General features: G+C 36.8%; 1 protein-coding gene across 1 annotated transcript in view; it reads right to left on the bottom strand.

Moving 5' to 3' along the window:
* Window positions 1–16,688, bottom strand: part of LOC118847131 (receptor tyrosine-protein kinase erbB-4) — a 275,926-nt gene extending 259,238 nt beyond the window's left edge. Inside the window, exons 1-2 of the mRNA XM_036755723.1 lie at window positions 16,634–16,688; window positions 240–374 (exon numbers count right to left, since the gene is read on the bottom strand). Coding sequence (XP_036611618.1) covers window positions 240–374; window positions 16,634–16,688 — 190 coding nt within the window. The remainder of the gene's footprint in view (window positions 1–239; window positions 375–16,633) is intronic.
* Between the last annotated feature and the right edge of the window lie 5,455 nt (window positions 16,689–22,143).

Here is a 22,143-nt window from a genome sequence, read left to right as displayed (position 1 = left end):
TTCATGAATACGAAGAAGTAAGCATAGTTCTGAAAGGGGTCAGTGGGAAAGGGGAAGTGGAAACCACAGGTAAAACACAGAATTAAGGAAGGTCACTTTGTGATTCCTACCTATAAGTTTCGCAAAGAACATTAAAAACATACAACATATCTTTTTAAGTTACTATGAAAAATTGTAGATTTCAGCTGTTTTATGTTGCAAAAAAATTCTCATAAAGTAGAAAAAATGATAATACTTACATCCTGAGCTACCATTGGTTGAAACCAGTGTAAAATTAGAAGGCCACGGATTGCGAACAATATCCTGCCAATGAATGGTGTCTGCATAACAGAGGAATTTGTTCTGGTCAACATATACTCCTCCATTTAAGATTTCTGTAGAAATGAAAAACAAGGATTTTATATTAATTTGTTGAATTTGGGGGGAAAAGTTTGGGGAAATGCTATAGCATGATTGTCACTAGCACAAAGCTAATATAACCATGCAACACTCACTATATTAAATGGGAGCTGCACAACTTCCATTAAACGCAAAACTTCAAAGGCCCAGAAGCTTGTAATCATTGGAAAACCAAAAAATATCTAATTACAGAATAGTTAAATGGCTTTTGAAAATTTCGTCAGGTGGAGTCAATGGCTTCACCAGCTGTTTCTAACAGGAATAGGAAGAAAAATTCATTAAAACTCCATTATGACACAGTTCATTATGTTTGGATTCAGACCTACTAAGGGTCAAATGGCCTAGATACAGGGCAGGGGAGAACCTGCAGCCTCAAGGCCACATGTGGTCCTCTAGGTCCTCAAGTGCAGCCCTTTGCCTAAATCCAAACTTCACAGCACAAATCCCTTCAATAAAAGGATTTGTTCTGTAAAACTTGGACTCAGTCAAAAGACCACACCCAAGGATCTAGAAGGCCATGTGTGGCCTCAAGGCCGCAGATCCCCCACCCCTGGAGAACCTAACAGCTCATATGGCAAAAGTCTACCTTGTTTGGCTTTTATAAACAATATTGAGGATGCTACTTATAAAAGTTCTTTATTCACCAATGATAATTATTTCTAAGATCAGGTAACCTCTCTTTGGTCTTTTCTAAACACTAACAACATACAGTCTTTATTTTCTCTAAATGAAATGTATCCTAATTTATGCAACATAAAGAGAAAAATATTGGCAGAAAAGATCAGAAGTAATGCATACAGCAGGTGTGTGACACTGGGGAAGTCACTTTACCTCAAGTTCCTTGTCTCTGAAATGGGAGTGAATAGTAATTCCACAATCTACTTCATAAGGCTGGCATAGGGAAGGTACTTTCTAGTGTCCTAAATAAATACAGCCTGCTTGGAGTGTTGACTTTACAATTCAAAAGCTGTATTTTACTTTAAATTTAATTATATTTTAATCTTATTTTCTAATATGAAAACACTTTGTGTAATATTGATTATCCTTAATGAATAGAAAGAAAATGAGTTTATAAAAGTCCATTGAAGATGATCCTAGAGAGAACTCTTTTCAAACCAACATATGAATGATAAGTAATTATCCATCTGATATGAATGGGAGGGTATCCCAAAGGAAACTCTGCCTCAAAATTATACTCAAGGGGATGGAGTTGATGAAGGTTTTGCTTTTTTATAATCTGTGTGACCTTGGATAAGTTTTCTTTTCCCTTTACACCAACCTCATGTCTAAAATGTCTGTTAGAAACAAGTCTCTGCAAACAAACCCTATTCTCTAAACATATCATCTTTCAGAATGTAAATACTCTGAATAGGTCATCTGATTAAACACCAATATCTTAGTGTGGATGAGTTTACTAAATAGCTTTTCTCTCTAAACCGAAGGATTCTGGGTAGCACTGGGCTTCTGGGGTGGTCAGGAGCCATGAAAATGGAAAGACGCAACTTTACCTAGGATATCTCAAAGCCCCAAAATACACACGTCCCTGGAGCATCTATATTCCTTAAACGTGTAATAACAGCTGAGCTTAGCATCAAGTTAGTAAGAATTATTAACAAAGAAGTCACCAGAGGCAGAACAGCTACATCCCCAAGTAAACTCTACCACTTACCTCAAATACTCCATATCCCTACACATGCTCTCTCCCCCAAAGCAACATTTTGGTATCCTGAGCACAAAAGTTGGCTTGTTTTTCATTTTTGTCAAAGGCTAGCCTTGGCTGAACTATATTGATCCTTTATAACCAACGGTGAACTCTTTTCCAAATAGTTCTCAGTCATAATAGTCATCTTGTCACCCACAAACACATTTAGGGGGGTATTCTCTGAGTGTATAGGGCAAAGAGATGCATATTATCATGATAATAAGAGCCTGTATTTATGTAGACTTTAAAGGTTTACAAAATATTTCATGTATGTTATCTCATCTGATCCCCCACAACTGTATGCTATCATTTCCATTTTACAGAAGCAGAATCTGAGGATGGGAGAGGTTATACAATTTGTCAAAGTTTATAGAACTGGCTAGTATGTGAGGCAGAATTTGAACTCAGGCCTTCACATCTGCAGACAGCATAGCACAATAAAGAGCACATTGCAATTTTGTGTCAGATAACCTGAATTTGAATCCAAGCTTTTCCACTCTGTTACCCAGGTGATGCCTTGTTCTTCAATACCCTCATCTGTAAAATTAGAGTAATGGACTGGATAGCCTGAGAAATCCCTTCCCTCCCAAGATTTATGATCCTATGACTTAGTTTCTAAGGTATAAATTACCACAAATCTTTCAAGAGACTGGACTCTTTCTCAAACAGTCATTGGAAAGGTTATAGGTATGGGACTTGGAATGATATTTTGACTTACAACTTAGAACCTCATCCATTTCCCCCCATGACTTTAACCACAAAATCCTTACTGAAGTTCAAGGGAGATGCAAGAGAGATTTTGGAAATGGATCCTTACATCAATATTCCATACTTGGTTTTGATATAAGAATTGTAAAAAACTCATGTAAGCCATTTTCAGATGCTCACTTGCCCTAAAAAATCACTCCTTATTATGATGAAAAACACAAATATGACTACTATGAATAAAATAAAAGGTGATTTTTTTCTTCTTTAGTCTATATATCGAAGTAGGTTTCCCCCCCTAAATTATGTGAAGGCAAAAGCTCTGTGGTTGTAGCATTTAAAATTTATAGATGTCACACTTAGAGTAAATATAAGAATAATTTAAAGATAAATATGTATTAAATATAAAAGAAGATGCTCCAGAGAAAATCATCATCTATGGTATCATCTCCAACTGTCTATCTAAAAGTACTTAAAATCAGATTATATTTGTATGAAATAATCTTACAAAAACCCTTTTGCTCCAGCCCTGTGAACCGGGCTAGGGATGATACTCATTTCCTAGAAATAGGGGATTCCAAAGCTTGACTTTTACATGGAAAGAGCTTAAAAATTATATAATAAAAAATAGAGTATAATCTTAGTTGATAAAATTTAAATGAAAAACACAATAGTGATATTTTTATGATGCCCAGGATACTAAACCTAGCATCTGTTAGCAATTCTGATCTAGGAGATATATAATCATTTGTACATAACTGTGGGCAATTCATGATTATTTTTTGTTTATTTGTTTACTTTTTTTCCCTTTGTCTCTGTCCTACAGACTAGCTCCTCTAATCTGTATGTGGATTACAGCCAATGGTCAGCTTTTCTCTTGTTCAATGTTACAGCTAAATATATAAAGTCTTTCTTGTTACAGAAATCCAATCCAATCTAATCCAAACCAACCTGATTGTTTTAAGCTTCTACTATGTACATGGCCCAGGGCTGACAAAAAGCTTAAGTTGTGGGGGGAGGGAAGAAAAGGGGCACAGTATGTCACAAGTTAAGTACATACATGATAATTTGAGGAAGGAGAGATCACTAACAATTAGGGGGATCAGTACTGGTTTTAAAGCTCCTTTGATGAGCTCTGAAGAAAAAAAGAGATAAAAAGGGAGTGTAAGAAGAGAGTATATTTCAGTCAAAGGGCAGGGAAGGAGGTGATATGTGCAAAGAATAGAGGCAGGAGACAGAATGGCAGTTTTGGGGGAATAGTCTGGCTAGAACACAGAGTGTGTGAAAGTATAACTTTCATTTATTTATTTATTTTTGCAATAAACCTAGAAAGATAGTCAGGAGTCAGATCATGAAGGGTATCAAATGGAGTTTGTATGTTATCCTAGAATCAATGAGGAGCCATAGAAAATTATTGAGCTTGAATTCATTAGGAAAATGACTTAGACATTTGTGGGAAAAATGGATTGGAGAAGAAAAACTGAAAATACCTTCCTACTCTTCCCCTCCCAAAGGTGACAGAGAAAATACCTTCAAAGATGTCAATGGCTACAAAAAGAAACCCACTGCAGTATAATGTTTGACAGCACAATTGAATTCACCAAACATTTATTAAATACCTATGCTGTGCCAAATACCACATTAATGACATTTGTTTTTTGAGGCTTAATTTGGTAATATTTATTATAAAGGGAATAGACAATGAATTTAATTTGTTAACAAGTTCTCCACATGGCAAAAGTCAAATTAATTTCCCAGTAATTATAATTTTTCATATAAACTTTGTTTTCAAACAATTAGCTAACTCTAATAGACACAACGCTGTATACTGCTTAATTCTGAGTTCTTTTGTTTAAAAAAAAAGCAATTCTGTATCACATTTCCACCTGCAAATATTTCCTTAAAAGCTCTCTTTATAATGTTTGCAAAGTGCCATTTGAAAGAAAACCCGAAGCTTCTGGGCCATAACTTTTTCATTTTTTTTAAGTTAGGTATTTGACTCATTTTCCCCTTTTGATTTTCCTTTCCTTTGGCTTTATGGGAAAAAGAAATGACCATGTAAATTGAAATGACTTCTTTAGCATTCCTCATTTCTTTTTGAGCACTGATTATTGCAGTGAATTTGGGCAGAGATGGCTGCCCATTAAGGAGATCAGTGACATTTCGATAATAAGATAGCTCAAACCAAATGAGTAATATACACAATACTGAGATTTTTTTCCCTTTTAATTCTAAACCAAAACCTCTTGCTCTCTCATATGACTGACTTCATAGATGAACAAAGTAACTTCATTATTTTGCTAGAGTTAAGGTGTAAAAAAAGTTGTTTTACAAATGTTATCCTCATTATAAAAACTAACATTTTAAAGTCTGAAAGACATCTGTATTTCTTCATTTGTTACTTTCAGCATTCCTGTGAGGTAGATTGTTACGGGCTCCCGAAGCCTCGCAACTATACTCTGGGTTCCCCCCAAGCCCCAGGCCTTTGCCTAGCAAAGGACCTGATCTTGCGGACAATGAATGGGGCGGGAGCCGAAAGATGGTGAATGACTCCATTTATTATTTCAGCAAGCATCACTTTTATATCTTTAGTGACGTAGGTACATTCTTTGGTTACGTGGGTGAAGGACAGGTAAAAATCAATACACCTGGGTCCTAGGACCGCCCCGACTCCGCCTACTCTCCTCCCCTTCTCTTCCCGAGCTAACCCGAAGCTCCCTGCGGTCAGGCAGTCCAGGCAAAGAACCGGAAACTCCACGTGCTCTGGCAAGCCCAGACAGAGAGCCGGAAGTTCCATGCGGTCAAGCAGGTCCAGGCAAAGACCTGGAATCACTAGGGAGGCAACAAAGGTGAGACCCCTCCTCCTGGCTCCACCCATAACTCAGAGGCCTGAGTTTATCTCAGCAGGCCCCTGGGCATGGAGATCGGAGGAGGGCAGGGCTCAGCTCCAACTCGGCTCCTAACAGTAGATGCTATTGTTTGCCCTATTTTACTGAAGAGGAAACTGAGGAATGCAGATAAGTAACTTGTTAAGGGTCATACAGTTGGTGGTAGTATTTGAATCCTGGTCTCAGCTACTCCAAGTCCAGCACACTACCACTATGTGAAATCACATAAAAATTTATAAATTCCTTCATCTCTCCTGAAATCTAAGGAATAATTTAAATTTTTATCAATTTTAAATTATATTAATTGATTAAAAAACTACCTTCTTTGTTTCTCACACTCCCCCATGCCCACTGAAAAAGAAAGAAAACCAAAATCATTTGAATAAATATGTAACGTCAAGAAAATCAGATTAGTACTTTGGGAGTATCTTAAAAAATGTGTGCCTAAATCTGTACACCAAGTCACTATTCTGTGAATAGATAAGCACCATATATATTTGAAGTTTGGAGAGCTTTAAAGATGTCCATTTTTTTTCTAAATGATTGACACCAACAATAAAGTTCTCCTCTTTTCCCCCACCTAAATGAGTATTATAATAATAATTCACATTTGAGATCAAATAGAAAGCTGACCTCAGATTCTGAAAGACCTAGATTCACATCCACTTCTGGTACCTACTGTCTGTATGAATCTTGGCAAATCATTTTACTTTTCATTTCTCTAAGCCAGTCGGGTCATACTCAAAAAGAAATTAGGCCACTAAACCATACATAAGGATCCTCATCAGCTGCATATCAACTTATAAAAGAACACTTTTGTGTGTGTGTGTGTGTACATATATATATATATATATATATATCTGTATATACGTAATTATTATTATTAATATATTAACACAGGGAAATCAGACAAGAACTACCTTTTTATCTGGTTCAGGCCAGCCATAGTCTATATTTGACACCTCTATTCTAGGCAATTTGCTAAGATTATAAATTGCTGAGAACATGCCCACCTATTTTGATAGAACTTTTCCCCTTTAGGAATTCTCTCTATCAGTGAAGTTCCATATCCAGTGCCTATCTATCCCTTCCTCACAACAACCATCTAGGATATATAGCTCAAGTATTATCATCCCCAATTTATAGATGAAAAAATTGAGTTGCTGAGAAAGTGAGTTGCCCATGATCACAAAGTTGGTGTTTGAGACGGCATGTGATCCCAGGTATCCTGATTTTAGGTCCAGAATTCTACTATGACCCACTGCTTTTCAATCAGCACATGTCTATGTTAACCTCAAGTGTCTGTCTAATATTTTTGCTTGTGCCCTGTAGCTTAGATATAGAAAATACCAGTATTGCCAGGTATAGTATTTGGAGGGAACCAGGATGATACCAGTCTTTATCTTGATTTTCTTTGGTGGCAGTCATGTAGATGCAACTATGCCAAATGATCTAATTTGATAGACAAATTGCCCCTCCCTTCTTTTTAAAGATCAATCCTTCTGGAAGACTTACTAGGCTTCCTTTAGATCCTGTATATCCCTAACTGTCATTGTCTCACATCTAAAAAGTCTGCTGGCAGATAATGATGCAAAAATAATACAGTTCACACCATCCACCTGTGACTCTTAATACATCATCTCTGGAATGGCCTTGGTCCAGAGATCCCGGGTGTCTTTCCTCACCCAGACCTTTCAGCTGGGAGCACAATGAATTGATGCTACCCCACTGGGTCAGCCCTTTGGGTCCATTATTAATAAGCTGAAACTTTAAAGGCTAATGAGAACCGGTGCTTCAGGAGACAATGGCTCATTCATCATCAATCAAGCTTTGAAGTTTTTATACAGATGATTTAAGAAGAGTTGAAGTGTGCAAAATGGAAATGTCACATTTGTATTGGGAGGGGGGGAGCATAGTAATGAAAATGAGTGATTTAACCTTCTATATTTCGGCTCAATGACCACATTCAAAAGCTCATGGATGTGGATAGTGAATATCAGGAAATAACAACGGATGGCCTTCTGATCTGAGTGAGATCATTTCAAGAAGGAATTGTCAGGCCAATTAGCAGAAAACTACTCTAGGCTTGAAAAGAATGGTACAGAGATCTTCCTTGATTTCTGATTCATGGAGTTATTGATGTACTGTTTTTATGTAGTTCATTTATTTCATGCTTCCTGAGATGCCACAAGCCTTCCTGTCCTGGTCCAGCATGAACCCTGGCATTCTATGTGAATTCCTGGATAGGCTTCTAAATTATAGCATGCTTTGCCCTACTCTTATAAGCCCAGCATTTCTTAGGTGCTACAGGCAACTGTTTAAGCCTTGAAGTCTACCTTGGCCATAATAAGCTTTTCTCAAAGGGACATTTTCCCCAAGATGTTTTTGCTGCTGTCATGGTGCCTGTTGTACAAAAGCCTCACACCTCTATTTATTTCATCAGCCCAAGCAAAGCCTTGTGTGTTTCCTCATTGGTCACTGTTCTAGTGACTTCATGAATAGAAAAAAAAACATGCTTTTCATTTAAAAAGTTATTTGAAAATATTGTATGTCTATATTTTGATGGGACCTGTTATTTCATCGGCTTACAGAGCTTCCAGTGAGGAACTCCTTTTGCCAGCAAAGATGGACAACTTTTCCATAATGAGAGAGTTAGAGCATTGACTATGAGGTGAAAAAGATGGGTATTTTGATCAAGTGCAGACATCTAGTATATATCACAGAGCAGGGCTGTCCAACCTTATTTTTTTATTGAAACAATAGACCATATATTTTGATTTGCCATTTTAGTGAGAGCTCTGCGGTAGCTCGACTTCCTTTACTAAAGCATTTATGTAAATTTCTATGATTGTAGGTGGGCCACATAAATCACACTGCAGGCTGCATTTTGGACAGCCCTGTCATAGAGGAATCAAGAGTCTCCACCCACTAATAGGGTCACTACCGCACTCTCCTTCTCCCTTAGATGTGTAAATGTGTATTAGTATGTAATAATGTATAATATTAATATACTAGATCTGTATCATATGTAAGGATATGCATACATATACAACTGTTAATACATATTGCTATATTAATATTAAATATATAAATACTAATATATCAATATGCATATATGTACATATTCACATATACTTATCCTTATAAACATATATCCCCATTTACATATTATATATGACAAACCTTTGTTTCTATATGCACATGTGTGTATATATACACATGTACATATATGGATATACACACATACACACCCATACCCACAGATGTGTGTGTGTATCCCAGTATCATCAGTGTATGAACATTTGTACTCACATGTAGCAATCTATACTGGTAGAGGGAGTTTCTCACTGGGAACTATTAATATTTATGAAATTAAAGGCCCCCTAACAAAATATATTATAAATATGTTTTGGTACATTCTTTGTTCAACTTCCAGATCCTGAAATATAACCTTTAGTCTCAATGCATATAGCTTACTTTCGGCATCATGCTGCTGATACAATCAGATTATACTAAAATTACCTTTCAGGCCCAGTCCAAATATCATTTGCCTTTCCAGTTCCTCCTTCAGCATCCTAGCCATCTATAAAAATGCCTTCTTTGGGGGGCGGAGCCAAGATGGCCACGTGAAGGCAGCGTCTTACCGGAGCTCTCTCACAAGGTCTGTCAGATTCCCGTAAAAAAGTGAATTTGAACACATTTGAGAGAGTCAGAAACCGCAAGCAGTCTGCGTGGGGCAAATTTTCAAGCCGGGAGAGTCTGAAAGGCTGAAGACACGAACCTGCAGGCTCGGAGAGTGCTCGGTGAGGAGCTGCTCCAGACCAAAGTGGAAGCGGCCAGCGGGGAAATCCACGTGGGAGACAGACGGGGAGAAAGCTGGGCGCCCGAAACCGGCGGAGATTCCCAGGCCTCCCAACACAGGACAGCAGTCTGTGGGAGCGACAAGAGGCAGCGCAACGCCACCAGCCGTGAAAACACCCAGGCCTGACGCTTGCAAAACTCAGGAACTCGGCTTCTTGAACTTCCGGAAGACTCAATGGCCAGGTAAACGGCTCTAATCACTCCCCTCCCCACCCAGAGAATCCCTCGGAAAAAAAAAAAAAAGAACGCTGGAACTGAGCAGAAATCAGTGGGGCTTCAGTGGTTAAATAGCAGAAGTTCATTTGTCCCTTAGGGGCAGAGTCAGCAGGGGTCAATGCCAGGAGCCCAGAGGTAACCTTGCTCCCCCAGGGGAAGTGCCAGACATCAGCTCAAACAACAAACAGCTGAGACCATTGCTGAAAAGCAAGTGCTGGAGAGCACCCACAGGGAGTGAGATGCCAGGGAGCCAGACCCCTCCCCCACACCTCAGGAAACTGAAGGTTATAATTCTAGACTCACAACCCCCAGAATAAGAAAGCTGGGACAGAAAGCCCTGAGACCCACAGATAGAAATTCGTTGTAAAGCCAGCAAAAGGCAAACCAACATGAAGAAGAACACAAAAAAACCGAGGACAATAGATTCTTTTTATGGAGACAGGCAGGATCAAAATATCAACATAGAAGAGGATAGCAATGACACAGTAGATACATCAGATACCTCAAAAGCTAATATGAACTGGTCTCCAGCCCAAAAAGCACTGCTGGAAGAGCTAAAAGAGGATTTTAAAAACCAAATTAGGGAGCTAAAAGAAAATATGGAAAAAATGGAAAAAAGGGAGAAAAAATCCACTGATGAAATCAAGTCCCTAAAGAATAAGATTGGCGAAATGGGTACGGAGATTCAGAATCTAGAGAGAGAAAAGGACACCCTGAGAGGCGAAATCAACCAATTGAAAATGTAGGCTCAAAAGCAAAATGTAAACATTAACTCATTCAAAATTAGACTTGAGCAAGTGGAAGCTAATGAATCTATGAGGCATCAAGAAGTAATAAAACAAAATGTAAAGAATGAAAAAATAGAAAAAAATATGAAATATCTGATTGGCAAAACAACTGACCTGGAAAATAGATCCAGGAGAGACAATTTGAGAGTTATTGGTCTACCAGAAATCCACAATGAAAAAAGGAGCCTTGACAGTATCTTCGAAGAAATTATCAAAGACAACTGCCCAGAGGTCCTAGAACCAGAGGGCAAAATAGTCATTGAAAGAATTCACCGATCACCCCCTGAAAGAGATCCCAAACTGAAAACACCAAGAAATATTATAGCCAAATTTCAGAGCTATAACCTCAAGGAGAAAATACTGCAAGCAGCCAAAAAGAAGCAATTCAAATATCGTGGAACTACAGTCAGGATCACGCAGGATCTCTCAGCTTCTACATTAAAAGACAGGAGAAATTGGAATATGATATTCCGAAGGGCAAAGGAGCTGGGACTACAACCAAGGATCAACTACCCAGCAAAACTAAGCATAATTTTCCAGGCAAGGTGATGGACATTCAATGAAATAAGGGAATTCCAGACCTTCCTGATGAAAAGGCCAGAACTCAATGGAAAATTTGATCTCCAAATACAAAACTCAAGAGAGACATAAAAAGGTAACCAGGGGGAAAAACCCCACAAACCTTATTAACCAATAAGGGCAGGTTGTTTACATCTTTATGTGGGATTATATCATCTTATGTATGTTTTTATGTATTTATATATATATATATAGGTATATATATATATATATATATACATATACATATATATATACATATATAAGTCATTCTTGTGAATGGTACAACTATTATGACAAATGAAAGGGATATACAGAGGTTGTGAATGCCTGTATAAATTAACTGATGTAAAGATATAAAATATAAATAAGAGATATAAAGGGAGGGCTATGAGGGAAGTGGTAAGGAGGTAGTAGAAAAGGGTAAATTACACCAAAGGAAGTGGCACAAAAACATATTATAGTAGAGGGAAAGAAGGGAGGGAGAAGAGCAGTATTTGAGCTTTACTGTCATCTGATCTAGTTCAAGAAGGGAATAATATACTCTGATAAGTTTAGAAATCTAACTTGTCCTACGGGAAGTGGGAGGGTAAGGGGGGAAAAAGGGAGGGGGGTGGGCAGAAGGAAGAGGAGAAGTAGCAAGTGGGTAACGGTAAGATAAGGGAGGGGAATAAAGAGGGAGGGTTAACTGAGGAAAGCGGCGGTCAAAAGCAAAACTTTGTTGAGGAGGAGAAGGGGAAAGGGAGAAATAAAAGCATAAACAGGGGGAATTAGGATGGAGAAAAAGACACAGATAAAAATCATAACCCTGAACGTGCAGGGGATGAACATTCTCACAAAACAGAAGCAGATAGCAGAATGGATTAAAAACCATAATCCTACAATATGCTGTTTACAAGAAACGCATCTGAAACAGGGGGATACACATAGGGTTAAGGTAAAAGGCTGGAGTAAAATATATTGTGCCTCAGCTAAAGTAAAAAAAGCAGGTGTAGCAATCCTAATCTCAGACAAAGCAAAAGTAAAGATAGATCTAATTAAAAGAGATAAGGAAGGACATTATATCCTGCTAAAAGGCACCATAAACAATGAAGCAATATCATTGCTTAACATATATGCGCCAAGTGGTAAGGCATACAAATTCTTAGAGGAGAGGTTAAGGGAGTTACAGGAAGAAATAGACAGCAAAACTATAATATTGGGAGACCTCAACCTCCCCCTTTCTGAACTTGATAAATCTAACCTCAAAATAAATAAGAAAAAAGTTAAGGAGGTAAACAGAATTTTAGAAAAGACACATATGATAGACCTCTGGAGAAAACTGAATGGGGATAAAAAGGAATATACTTTCTTCTCAAAAGTACATGGCACATACTCAAAAATTGACCATGTACTAGGGCATAAAAACCTCACAATCCAGTGCAGAAAAGCAGAAGTAGTCAATGCATCCTTTTCAGATCATGATGCAATAAGAATCATTTTTAATAAAGTACCATGGAAAAATAAGCTAAAAACTAATTGGAAACTAAATAATTTAATTCTAAAGAATGAGTGGGCCAAAGAACAAATCAGAGAAACAATTAATAATTTCATTCAAGAGAATGACAATAATGAAACAACATACGAAAACTTATGGGATGCAGCAAAAGCAGTTCTTAGGGGAAGTTTTATATCTCTAAAGGCCTACATGAATAAAATAGGGAAAGAGGAGATCAATGATCTGGGCATACAGCTGAAAAAGCTAGAAAAAGAGCAAATTGAAAACCCCCAATTAAATACCAAATTAGAAATAATGAAAATCAAAGGAGAGATTAATAAAATTGAAACCAAGAAAACTATTGAATTAATAAATAAAACAAAGAGCTGGTTTTATGAAAAAACCAATAAAATTGATAAACCTTTGGCCAATTTGATTAAAAAAAAGAAAGAAGAAAATCAAATTACCAGTATAAAAAATGAAAAGGGTGAGGTCACCTCTAATGAAGAGGAAATCAAAACAATAATTAGGAATTATTTTGCCCAACTGTATGCCCATAAATTTGACAACCTTAGAGATATGGATGAATATCTACAAAAACATAAACTGCCCAGACTAACAGAGAAGGAAGTGAAATTTCTTAATGACCCTATATCAGAAAAAGAAATTGAGCAGGCCATCAATGAACTCCCTAGGAAAAAATCTCCAGGGCCAGATGGTTTTACACGTGAATTCTATCAAACATTTAAAGAACAACTAATTCCAATACTTTGTAGACTATTTGGGAAAATAGGTGAAGAAGGAGTCCTACCAAATTCTTTTTATGACACAAATATGGTACTAATACCCAAACCAGGTAGAGTTAAAACAGAGAAAGAAAATTATAGACCAATTTCTCTAATGAATATTGATGCAAAAATTTTAAATAAAATATTAGCAAAAAGATTGCAGCAACTCATTACGAGAATAATACACTATGACCAGGTAGGATTTATTCCAGGAATGCAAGGCTGGTTCAATATTAGGAAAACTATTAGCATAATTGACCATATCAACAACAAAACTAGCAGAAACCATATGATCATCTCAATAGACACAGAAAAAGCCTTTGACAAAGTACAACACCCATTCCTATTAAAAACACTAGAAAGCATAGGAATAAGTGGAACCTTCCTCAAAATTATAAATAGCATCTACCTAAAACCATCGACAAGCATTATTTGTAATGGGGATAAACTAGATACATTCCCAATAAGATCAGGGGTGAAACAAGGATGTCCATTATCACCCCTATTATTCAATTTGGTACTAGAAACATTAGCTGTAGCAATAAGAGAAGAAAAAGAAATTGAAGGAATTAGAATAGGAAAAGAAGAAACTAAATTATCACTTTTTGCAGATGATATGATGATTTATCTAGAGAATCCTAGAGAATCAAGTAAAAAACTACTTGAAATAATAAACAACTTTAGCAAAGTTGCAGGATATAAAATAAACCCACATAAATCCTCAGCATTCCTATACATTACTGACAAAGCCCAACAGCAAGAGATAGAAAGAGAAATTCCATTCAAAGTTACTGAAGGCACTATAAAATATTTGGGAGTCTATTTGCCAAGACAAACCCAGGGCCTATATGAACATAACTATGAAACACTTTTCACACGAATAAAATCAGATCTAAATAAATGGAGAAATATCACTTGCTCATGGTTAGGCTGAGCTAATATAATAAAAATGACAATTTTACCTAAATTAATCTCTCTATTCAGTGCCATACCAATCGAACTACCAAAATTTTTTTTTACTGAGCTGGACAAAATAATAACAAAATTCATTTGGAAAAACAAGAGGTCTAGAGTATCTAGGATATTAATGAAAAGACATGCTAGAGATGGTGGCTTAGCCACACCAGATATTAAACTGTACTACACAGCAGCAGTCATCAAAACTGCCTGGTACTGGTTAAGAAACAGGGGTGTGGATCAGTGGAATAGGATAGGTACACAAGTAGGTGAAATCAACAAGTTTAGCAATCTACTCTTTGATAAACCCAAAGAGGCCAGCTTCTGGGCTAATAATTCACTATTTCACAAAAACTGTTGGGAAAATTGGAAAATGGTAGGGAAAAAACTGGGCATAGACCAATATCTTACACCATATACCAAAATAAAGTCAAAATGGGTTCATGATTTAGGAGTAAAAGTTGATACTCTAAGTAATTTGGGAAAGCAAGGAATAGTTTACTTATCAGATTTGTGGAAAAGTAAAGAATTCATGACCCAACAAGAGATAGAGAGCATTACAAAATGCAAAATGGATAATTTTGATTATGTCAAATTGAAATGTTTTTGTACAAAAAAAGCCAATGCAACAAGAATTAGGAGGGAAGCAGAAAATTGGGAGAAAATCTTTGCAACTAGTATCTCTGATAAAGGCCTCATCTCTAAACTATACAGGGAGCTGAGCCAAATATATAGGAATACAAGCCATTCCCCAATTGAGAAATGGTCAAAGGATATGAACAGGCAGTTTTCAGAGGAAGAAATTAAAGCCATCTACAGGCATATGGAAAAATGCTCTGGATCACTACTGATTAGAGAAACGCAAATCAAAACAACTCTTAGATACCACATCTCTCCTGTCAGATTGGCTAAAATAACAAAACAGGAAAATGATAAATGCTGGAAAGGATGTGGGGAAATTGGAACATTGTTGCATTGCTGGTGGAGTTGTGAGCTGATCCAGCCATTTTGGAGAGCAGTTTGGAACTATGCCCAAAGGGCCATAGAAATGTTCATACCCTTTGACCCAGCAATACCACTTCTAGGGTTGTATCCCAAAGAAATCACACAAGTGGGAAAAGGACCCATATGTACAAAAATATTTATAGCAGCTCTCTTTGTGGTAGCCAAGAATTGGAAATCAAAGGGATGCCCATCAATTGGGGAATGGCTGAACAAGCTGTGGTATATGAAGGTGATGGAATACTATTGTGCCATAAGAAATGGGGATGATGCAGACTTCATAACAACCTGGAAAAACCTACACGACATAATGCTGAGTGAGCGGAGCAGAGCCCGGAGAACGTTGTGCACAGCCACAGATATACGGATTCTGTGAGGACCAACCCTGACATACTTCGCTCTTCGCAGCAACCTAAGGTGCAAGGACAACTCCAGGGGACTCATGATGGAGAATGCTATCTTCATCCAGAGAAAGAACTGCGAAGTTTGAATACAGACTGAGGCACACTACATGCTCACCTTTTTTGCTTCTCTTTTGTTTTTGTTTTTGGGTTTTTTTTTTTTTGGTTCTGCATCTTCTTTCTCATGATTCATTCCATTGGTCAAAATTCTTCTCCACGACTTGACTAGTGCATAAATTAATTCAATGCAAAGTCATACATGACAGTTATATGAGACTCCATGCCGTCTTGGGGAGGGAGGGGGGAGGGAGGGGAGAAAAACTGGAACTCAAAACTATGTAGAACCGTGTGTGGTAAACTAAAAATAAATAAAGAAATTTATTAAAAATATATATATATATATATATATATATACTAAAAAAAATGCCTTCTTTGAATCCTTGTTTGTCATATTAATCTTTGTCAATCACTTGGCAAGAAGGATCATAGATTAAAAATAGAAGCAACCTCAATTATCTTCTAGTCCAAAGCCCTCAAACTACAGATGTAGAAAGTGAGACCTAGAGAAGTTATGTGATTTGAACAGTTCCAGCCATGTCACTTCACAGTTCAAGAACATCCAGAGGATCCCTACTGCTTCTCAGATTAAATACGTACTTCTCAACTCACCTTTTAAGACCATTTCCAATGTGGCTATAGTTCATACTTCCCAGACATACTCCTCCCCTACCATCTAACCAAATTGGCTTAACCTGTGGAAACTTGTACAAAACATTCCTTTCCCCCTCTCCAGGCCTTTGCATAACTAGCCTCCCATGCCTGAAATCCATTCTTTCCTTATTTTTGCTTCTTAGAATTCCTAGCTACCTTCAAAGCTCATTTCAAGTTTACCTCCAACATGAGGCATTTCTTGATATCCATGACTGCTGGTGCCACCTACACCCATTACCTTGCATTTAATCTCCATATTTCTGAAAGAAAGGAATTGAAAAGGATATGAGATTTGAAAGATCATTTGCTGTTTTTTTTTTGTTTGTTTTATTTTTCCCCTCCTTGAACTGAACCTAGATGTTCTTCGTATCTCTTTTCATGGCCACTGTTCCTCATTTGCTTTAATAATCACTGTCACTTTCAGTTTTAGCTGTTGTTTCTATGACTTGGCTTCCAAATTAACATTTCCAATCCTGGCCTCTGTCCTGAGGTCCAGTCACCCAAATTTTCCCACTAGTCTTCCACCTAGACGTCCCAATGGTACTTCAATCCAATAGGACCCATACCTGGGCATTATTCTCTTCTTAAACCTTGTTGCTACTCTCAACTTTTTAAAAAAAATATCAAATCCCACCTGGAAGTGGCATCATCTTGGATTCTACTTTCACCCTCATTCTCTGCATCTGATCAGTTGCTAAACCTTGTAATTTCTAAATCCACAATGTCTCCCACATCTATTTTCTCCTTTCCTTTTTTATTGGTGCCACCTAATTAAAGGTCTTCATTACCTCTCCCCTAGCATATTAAGTTCAATAAAATCACATTTATTAAGCCCCAACTATATTAAAATTCTATGCTAAGCTTTGAGAATACAGAGAGACAATAAGAAATAAGTCCTTTCCTCAGGAAGCTTATAATCTAGTAGAACGGAAAGTATGATAATGCCTAAAAAGATAGGGGACAAAAGGTAATATGATAAGTGAAAAAAATCCAGGAAAATATGAATGACGAGAAGAGAGAAATACATTTCACCTGTGTAGAGGTAAAGAAGAAAACAGAATGATTCAGAAGATGGAAACTCTCCATGCCCAGTTACAGAGGATGCTATGAACAAAACTATGGTGATGGAAGCATGATCTTTAAAAAAGGGTCATGGAGTGACCCAGTTTGTCTGAGTCAGTGTGGATGTGTGCATGTGTGTGTGTGTGTGTGTGTGTGTGTGTGCGCGTGCGTGCGCACACACGCAATATGATAACACTATCTTTATATAGTATTTTATAATTTTCAGAGTGTATTTACCTAGTCCATATTGACCACATCAGGATCATAGGGAATCTTGGATCTAGAAATGAAAGAGACCTAAGAGTCCATTTAGTCCAACCTCTAATTTTACAAAAGATTAAATTTAAGTTCAGAGGTTAAGTGGTTTTCCTGATAATCACGTGCCTAGTAAATTGCAGAGCTGAGATTTGAACGCATTTTCCAGTTTAACTCATAATCTAGGGCTTTTCCCATCCTACACTTCAGTAGCCTTGCCTTTAAAGCACTCTAAGATCTGACCTCAGCTACATTTCTGATATGCTGCTACTTTTGCTGCCTTATCTTGGGCAGACTTGTCATAGCAGAAGTGTTGGGCTTGAATTCAAGAAACATGAGTTCAAACCCCAGCTTCAATATTTACTGTTTGTGAGACCATGGGCAAAATTTACAACATCTCTGAACTTCAAATTACTAATCTGCAAAATGGGAATAATAGTACTTCACTCATTAATTGTCAAAAAGAAACACATGGGCTTCCATAGTCTTATCTAGGAAACCATGTACATTAAGTTAAATGTTTCATCTACAAATTTATATTTCACAGGTTTATGCTTCTTTTGAGCTTTAATATAATCCTTGAAACAACTGACCATAATAAAAATGCTCAAAATATTAGCTATTAATAATTTCCCTAATGTAATATTCCCATCCTACTCAACTTTAAAGAATATTTATATGCATGCATATATGCATATGTAACAGACATACACATAATCATACATCTCTATGCCAACCTTTTCCTAAAAGAACTTATCTTTCAGGTAGAGAACTGTTCCCTAGGAATTCTGAAAAGGAACATCAAAATTCTTTCAGAGCACTGGCATATTATTTTTATGTTGGTAGGGGTAGGAAGAAGAGAAACCGTAACAAATTTGTTTTGAAAAAGCAACCCTTTCAAAACATATGAAAAGGGAAAAATACATCTTACAATTATTCTTTGTGAATAGTAATGTGAATTATAGAAGAAAATATGAAAAACAAACCAGGTTTAGATCTGTATTCACTTTACCATAAAGAAAAACACAAGTTGGACTGAGAATAAACAGAAAATCTGCATGTTACTCAAATAGAAAGTTCTGTTTTAACATTCTATTTTAAAAATCCATTCCTTGCTTTCTCTCTATCTTTTTCTGAATCACCTGGCTCTGATGGGTCAGGTTTTTGCCTTATATTGCCACATCCTTTTTTCCACTTGCCAGCTATCTCCCCACCATGATTCTATTCTCTTTCCTTCTTCTCCTCATCAGAAACTCAGAATCTTCCCCTGGAACACCCAGCCATTATAGGCAACATTTTGCTTTATTATGTTGGATCCTAGGTCTCCATTCTACTTTCCATCTGTTTCTTCACTTTGCCTCATGTGGGTAATTGTTCCTTTCCTAAACCTCCTCTCCAAAATCCCTTTATGTGTTGTCTTTCCCCAGTATAATGTACAGTCTTTTCTTGCTTATATCTGTATTACCAATGCTTTCTAGAGCACTTAATAAATGCTGTTATGTCTGAATGTATGTATGTATCTCCCTGTGTGTGTGTATATATATATATATATATATATATATATATATATATATGTGTGTGTATATATATATATATATGTGTGTGTGTGTGTGTGTGTGTGTATGTGCATACAAATAAACTCTTTCCTTTCTTCCTTTTTTTTCCTTTTCTCTTTCAAAAAGATCTCATTCCAGCTAAAGATGCTGTTCTGCATTTCTAAAAAAAGGAGAGATTGAGTAAATATCAATATAGTTCTAGGTTTTCATTACCAATAAGGGACATATTAATAACCAAAAATGATTTGTCCCTTTTGTTTACAATCCAACAAGCTTAGGATTTAATATAAAATTGTTTTCGAATCACTCACCCCTTCTATTACTTCATGAATTTTTAATAACTATCCTTAAAACATGTGCTTTTTTACTGTTTCTTCCTTAGGGATTTCAGACAATAATGGTCATACTAATGATTATAATGATATATAATAAAGCAATGGACTTCTATTTCTTGCAAGTTAAGGCTTGCAAGGAAAAGATAAGAGCAGGAGAAAAGAGAAGGACTTAATTCTAACAATATAATAAAATAATAATCATTTACAAATATGCATGATTTTTTTAAATGGACCACAAGAATGGAATGAAGATACTCCTACCAAAAAAATAAAGTAAGGGAATGTACTATTCCACATAAAAAGCTAAGTAATTTTTTTTAAAGAAATCAATTTAACCAATTAGAAATTAATGGAGATGAGACAAACGTGGCTATTAAAATGAACTACAGAAAAGCTTAGAAAACTCAAAAACATCAGGTCCTCCCGTCCCCCATTCCAAAGTGAATTTTAGGATGACAGGGGAGAGACTGATGAGACTTGTCCTTAGTTTCCTCATGTGTAAAATGAAGGTGTTGAAGTAGCTGAATACTAAAGGGCTAGGTTCCAAACCCAGGCTATCTATTTCCTCATTAATGTGACCATGAAAAAGTCATAAACTCTCTGAATCTCTGTTTCTTCATCTGTAAAACTGAGCTAATAATGCTTGAGCTACTAGTTATAACACAACGACAGTATGTGTGTGCATGTGTGTGTGATTATACACGTGCACACATGTATGTAACACAGCACTATACTAATGGGAACTATGATTATGCCTGCTATTGTTTTATTACGTGAGTATTTCTTTTCCTATGATTTGTCTCCTCCTGCACCTAAACTCAAACTCAGGAGCTCTCAAATTTGGGGTTACCCGAAAGTATCTCCAAAACTTGGTGCTATCCAGCACATCTCCCTTCTTTGTCTAAAAGGCCATTTTCTTGAGTTGTGTTCCCTAAGGAATTCAAATTTCCATCTCTTCTATGCTAAAATTTGGGGGTTTAGGAATAGTGTCTTTGAACTCCTTTTAACATCACATGCAAAGTCACTGCCATGTACTTCTGCCATAAATTATTTATTAATGCTAGGGAAGGGAAGAGAAGAGAGAAATCCCTGCACTATAATTAAAGTTCACTCTGTTGAACTCCAGTCTTCAATTATAATGGAAAGAGATCTCTGGAAAAAGGCAGAACTAATGCCTCAACTCACTTTTAAATATTGCGGAAAAGATCTATACACCCCTCATTCTCAGTCTCCAGTCATCCTGGAGATAGCCCAAATCACTGGGAACCAATCAGAAAAAAACCTATATCTTTAATTAAGATGCCAGCATGTAACCCCTCATCTATGAGATGTATCTTTTAGGCCAAGGTCCATTAATCAATAGGCAGTGATTATGTACCTATTATATGCCAGGCACCATGCTAGGGACTAAGTATACAAAGATAAAAGTGAAAACAGTTGCTGCCTTCAAGGAACTTGGAATCCATCCCAGGAAGCCCTCCACTAGCAGCTATGGGGTACTAAAAAGTCTCGTGTAGGAAGACGTACCTGATTTGAGCCTAAAAAATAAAAACAAAAAACAAAACAGGATTTTGAGAAATGGATGTCAGTTCCATGTCCTATAGTCTCATCCAGTAGATCAGATTGATCTGGAGCTTCCCCCATCAAGCTCTCATCACTCCCCAATTAGAGATGTGCAGTCTGATAGTCATAGGAAGAGTGCCTTGGAGAGGTGAGACTTTTTTAGGTAGGTAGAGCAAGACAGGTTTTATAAATGAATATATGGTAACACAAAAAGGCTCTCACTTCCCCAGGGTAACTCTAATATTAAGTGGTAAATTTGAGATTCATACTCAGGTCTTCCAACTATAGTCTTCTCTCCATTATGCAAAGCAGTCTAACGACAACAAACTTGCACTCAGTAACATGGTATTGATCATCAAATATTTGGTGGGCACCCATTTTTAATACTACTCTGTGTGTATGTATGTATGTATTTATATATAAACACACTTATATACATATACACATATATATTTACCATGTGTGTCCGTACATGTATGTGCACACATATGTACATATATATGCATATATAATTACTGTGTATATATTACTACTGTTTTTCATACTACTAAATATTTTATGCAGTACTCCATACTCAAGCAATTTATTATCTATTTAAACAAATAGACTTCCATAAAGTTCCTTTCCAATTTTTTCATAATGTAGAGAGAATCATGGGTTCTTGAAGACTATACCACCTAGGTAAAAGTGATGGCACTTTTTATAAAGCTGGGAATCTTTGAGTCCTGGGTGAGAAAAAGACTGTGTCTGTCATCATATCCAGGTAAATTCTGAAATGTAGACATCACCTTGTTCTGGGCTGGGCCCAATTCAGGCCAATGTCTTGGTAGCTTAGATTTGGTACTGGAAGAAAATTGAGATAACCATCGATAATTCAATAGTTAACAAAAAGATGTGTTTTTAGCCAGCGCAGGAGGAT

Source organism: Trichosurus vulpecula, chromosome 4, assembly GCF_011100635.1.
Source record: "Trichosurus vulpecula isolate mTriVul1 chromosome 4, mTriVul1.pri, whole genome shotgun sequence".
Taxonomy (NCBI): domain Eukaryota; kingdom Metazoa; phylum Chordata; class Mammalia; order Diprotodontia; family Phalangeridae; genus Trichosurus; species Trichosurus vulpecula.
The sequence above is the reverse complement of the archived record's forward strand: the minus strand, read 5'-3'. Positions and strand labels throughout refer to the sequence as shown.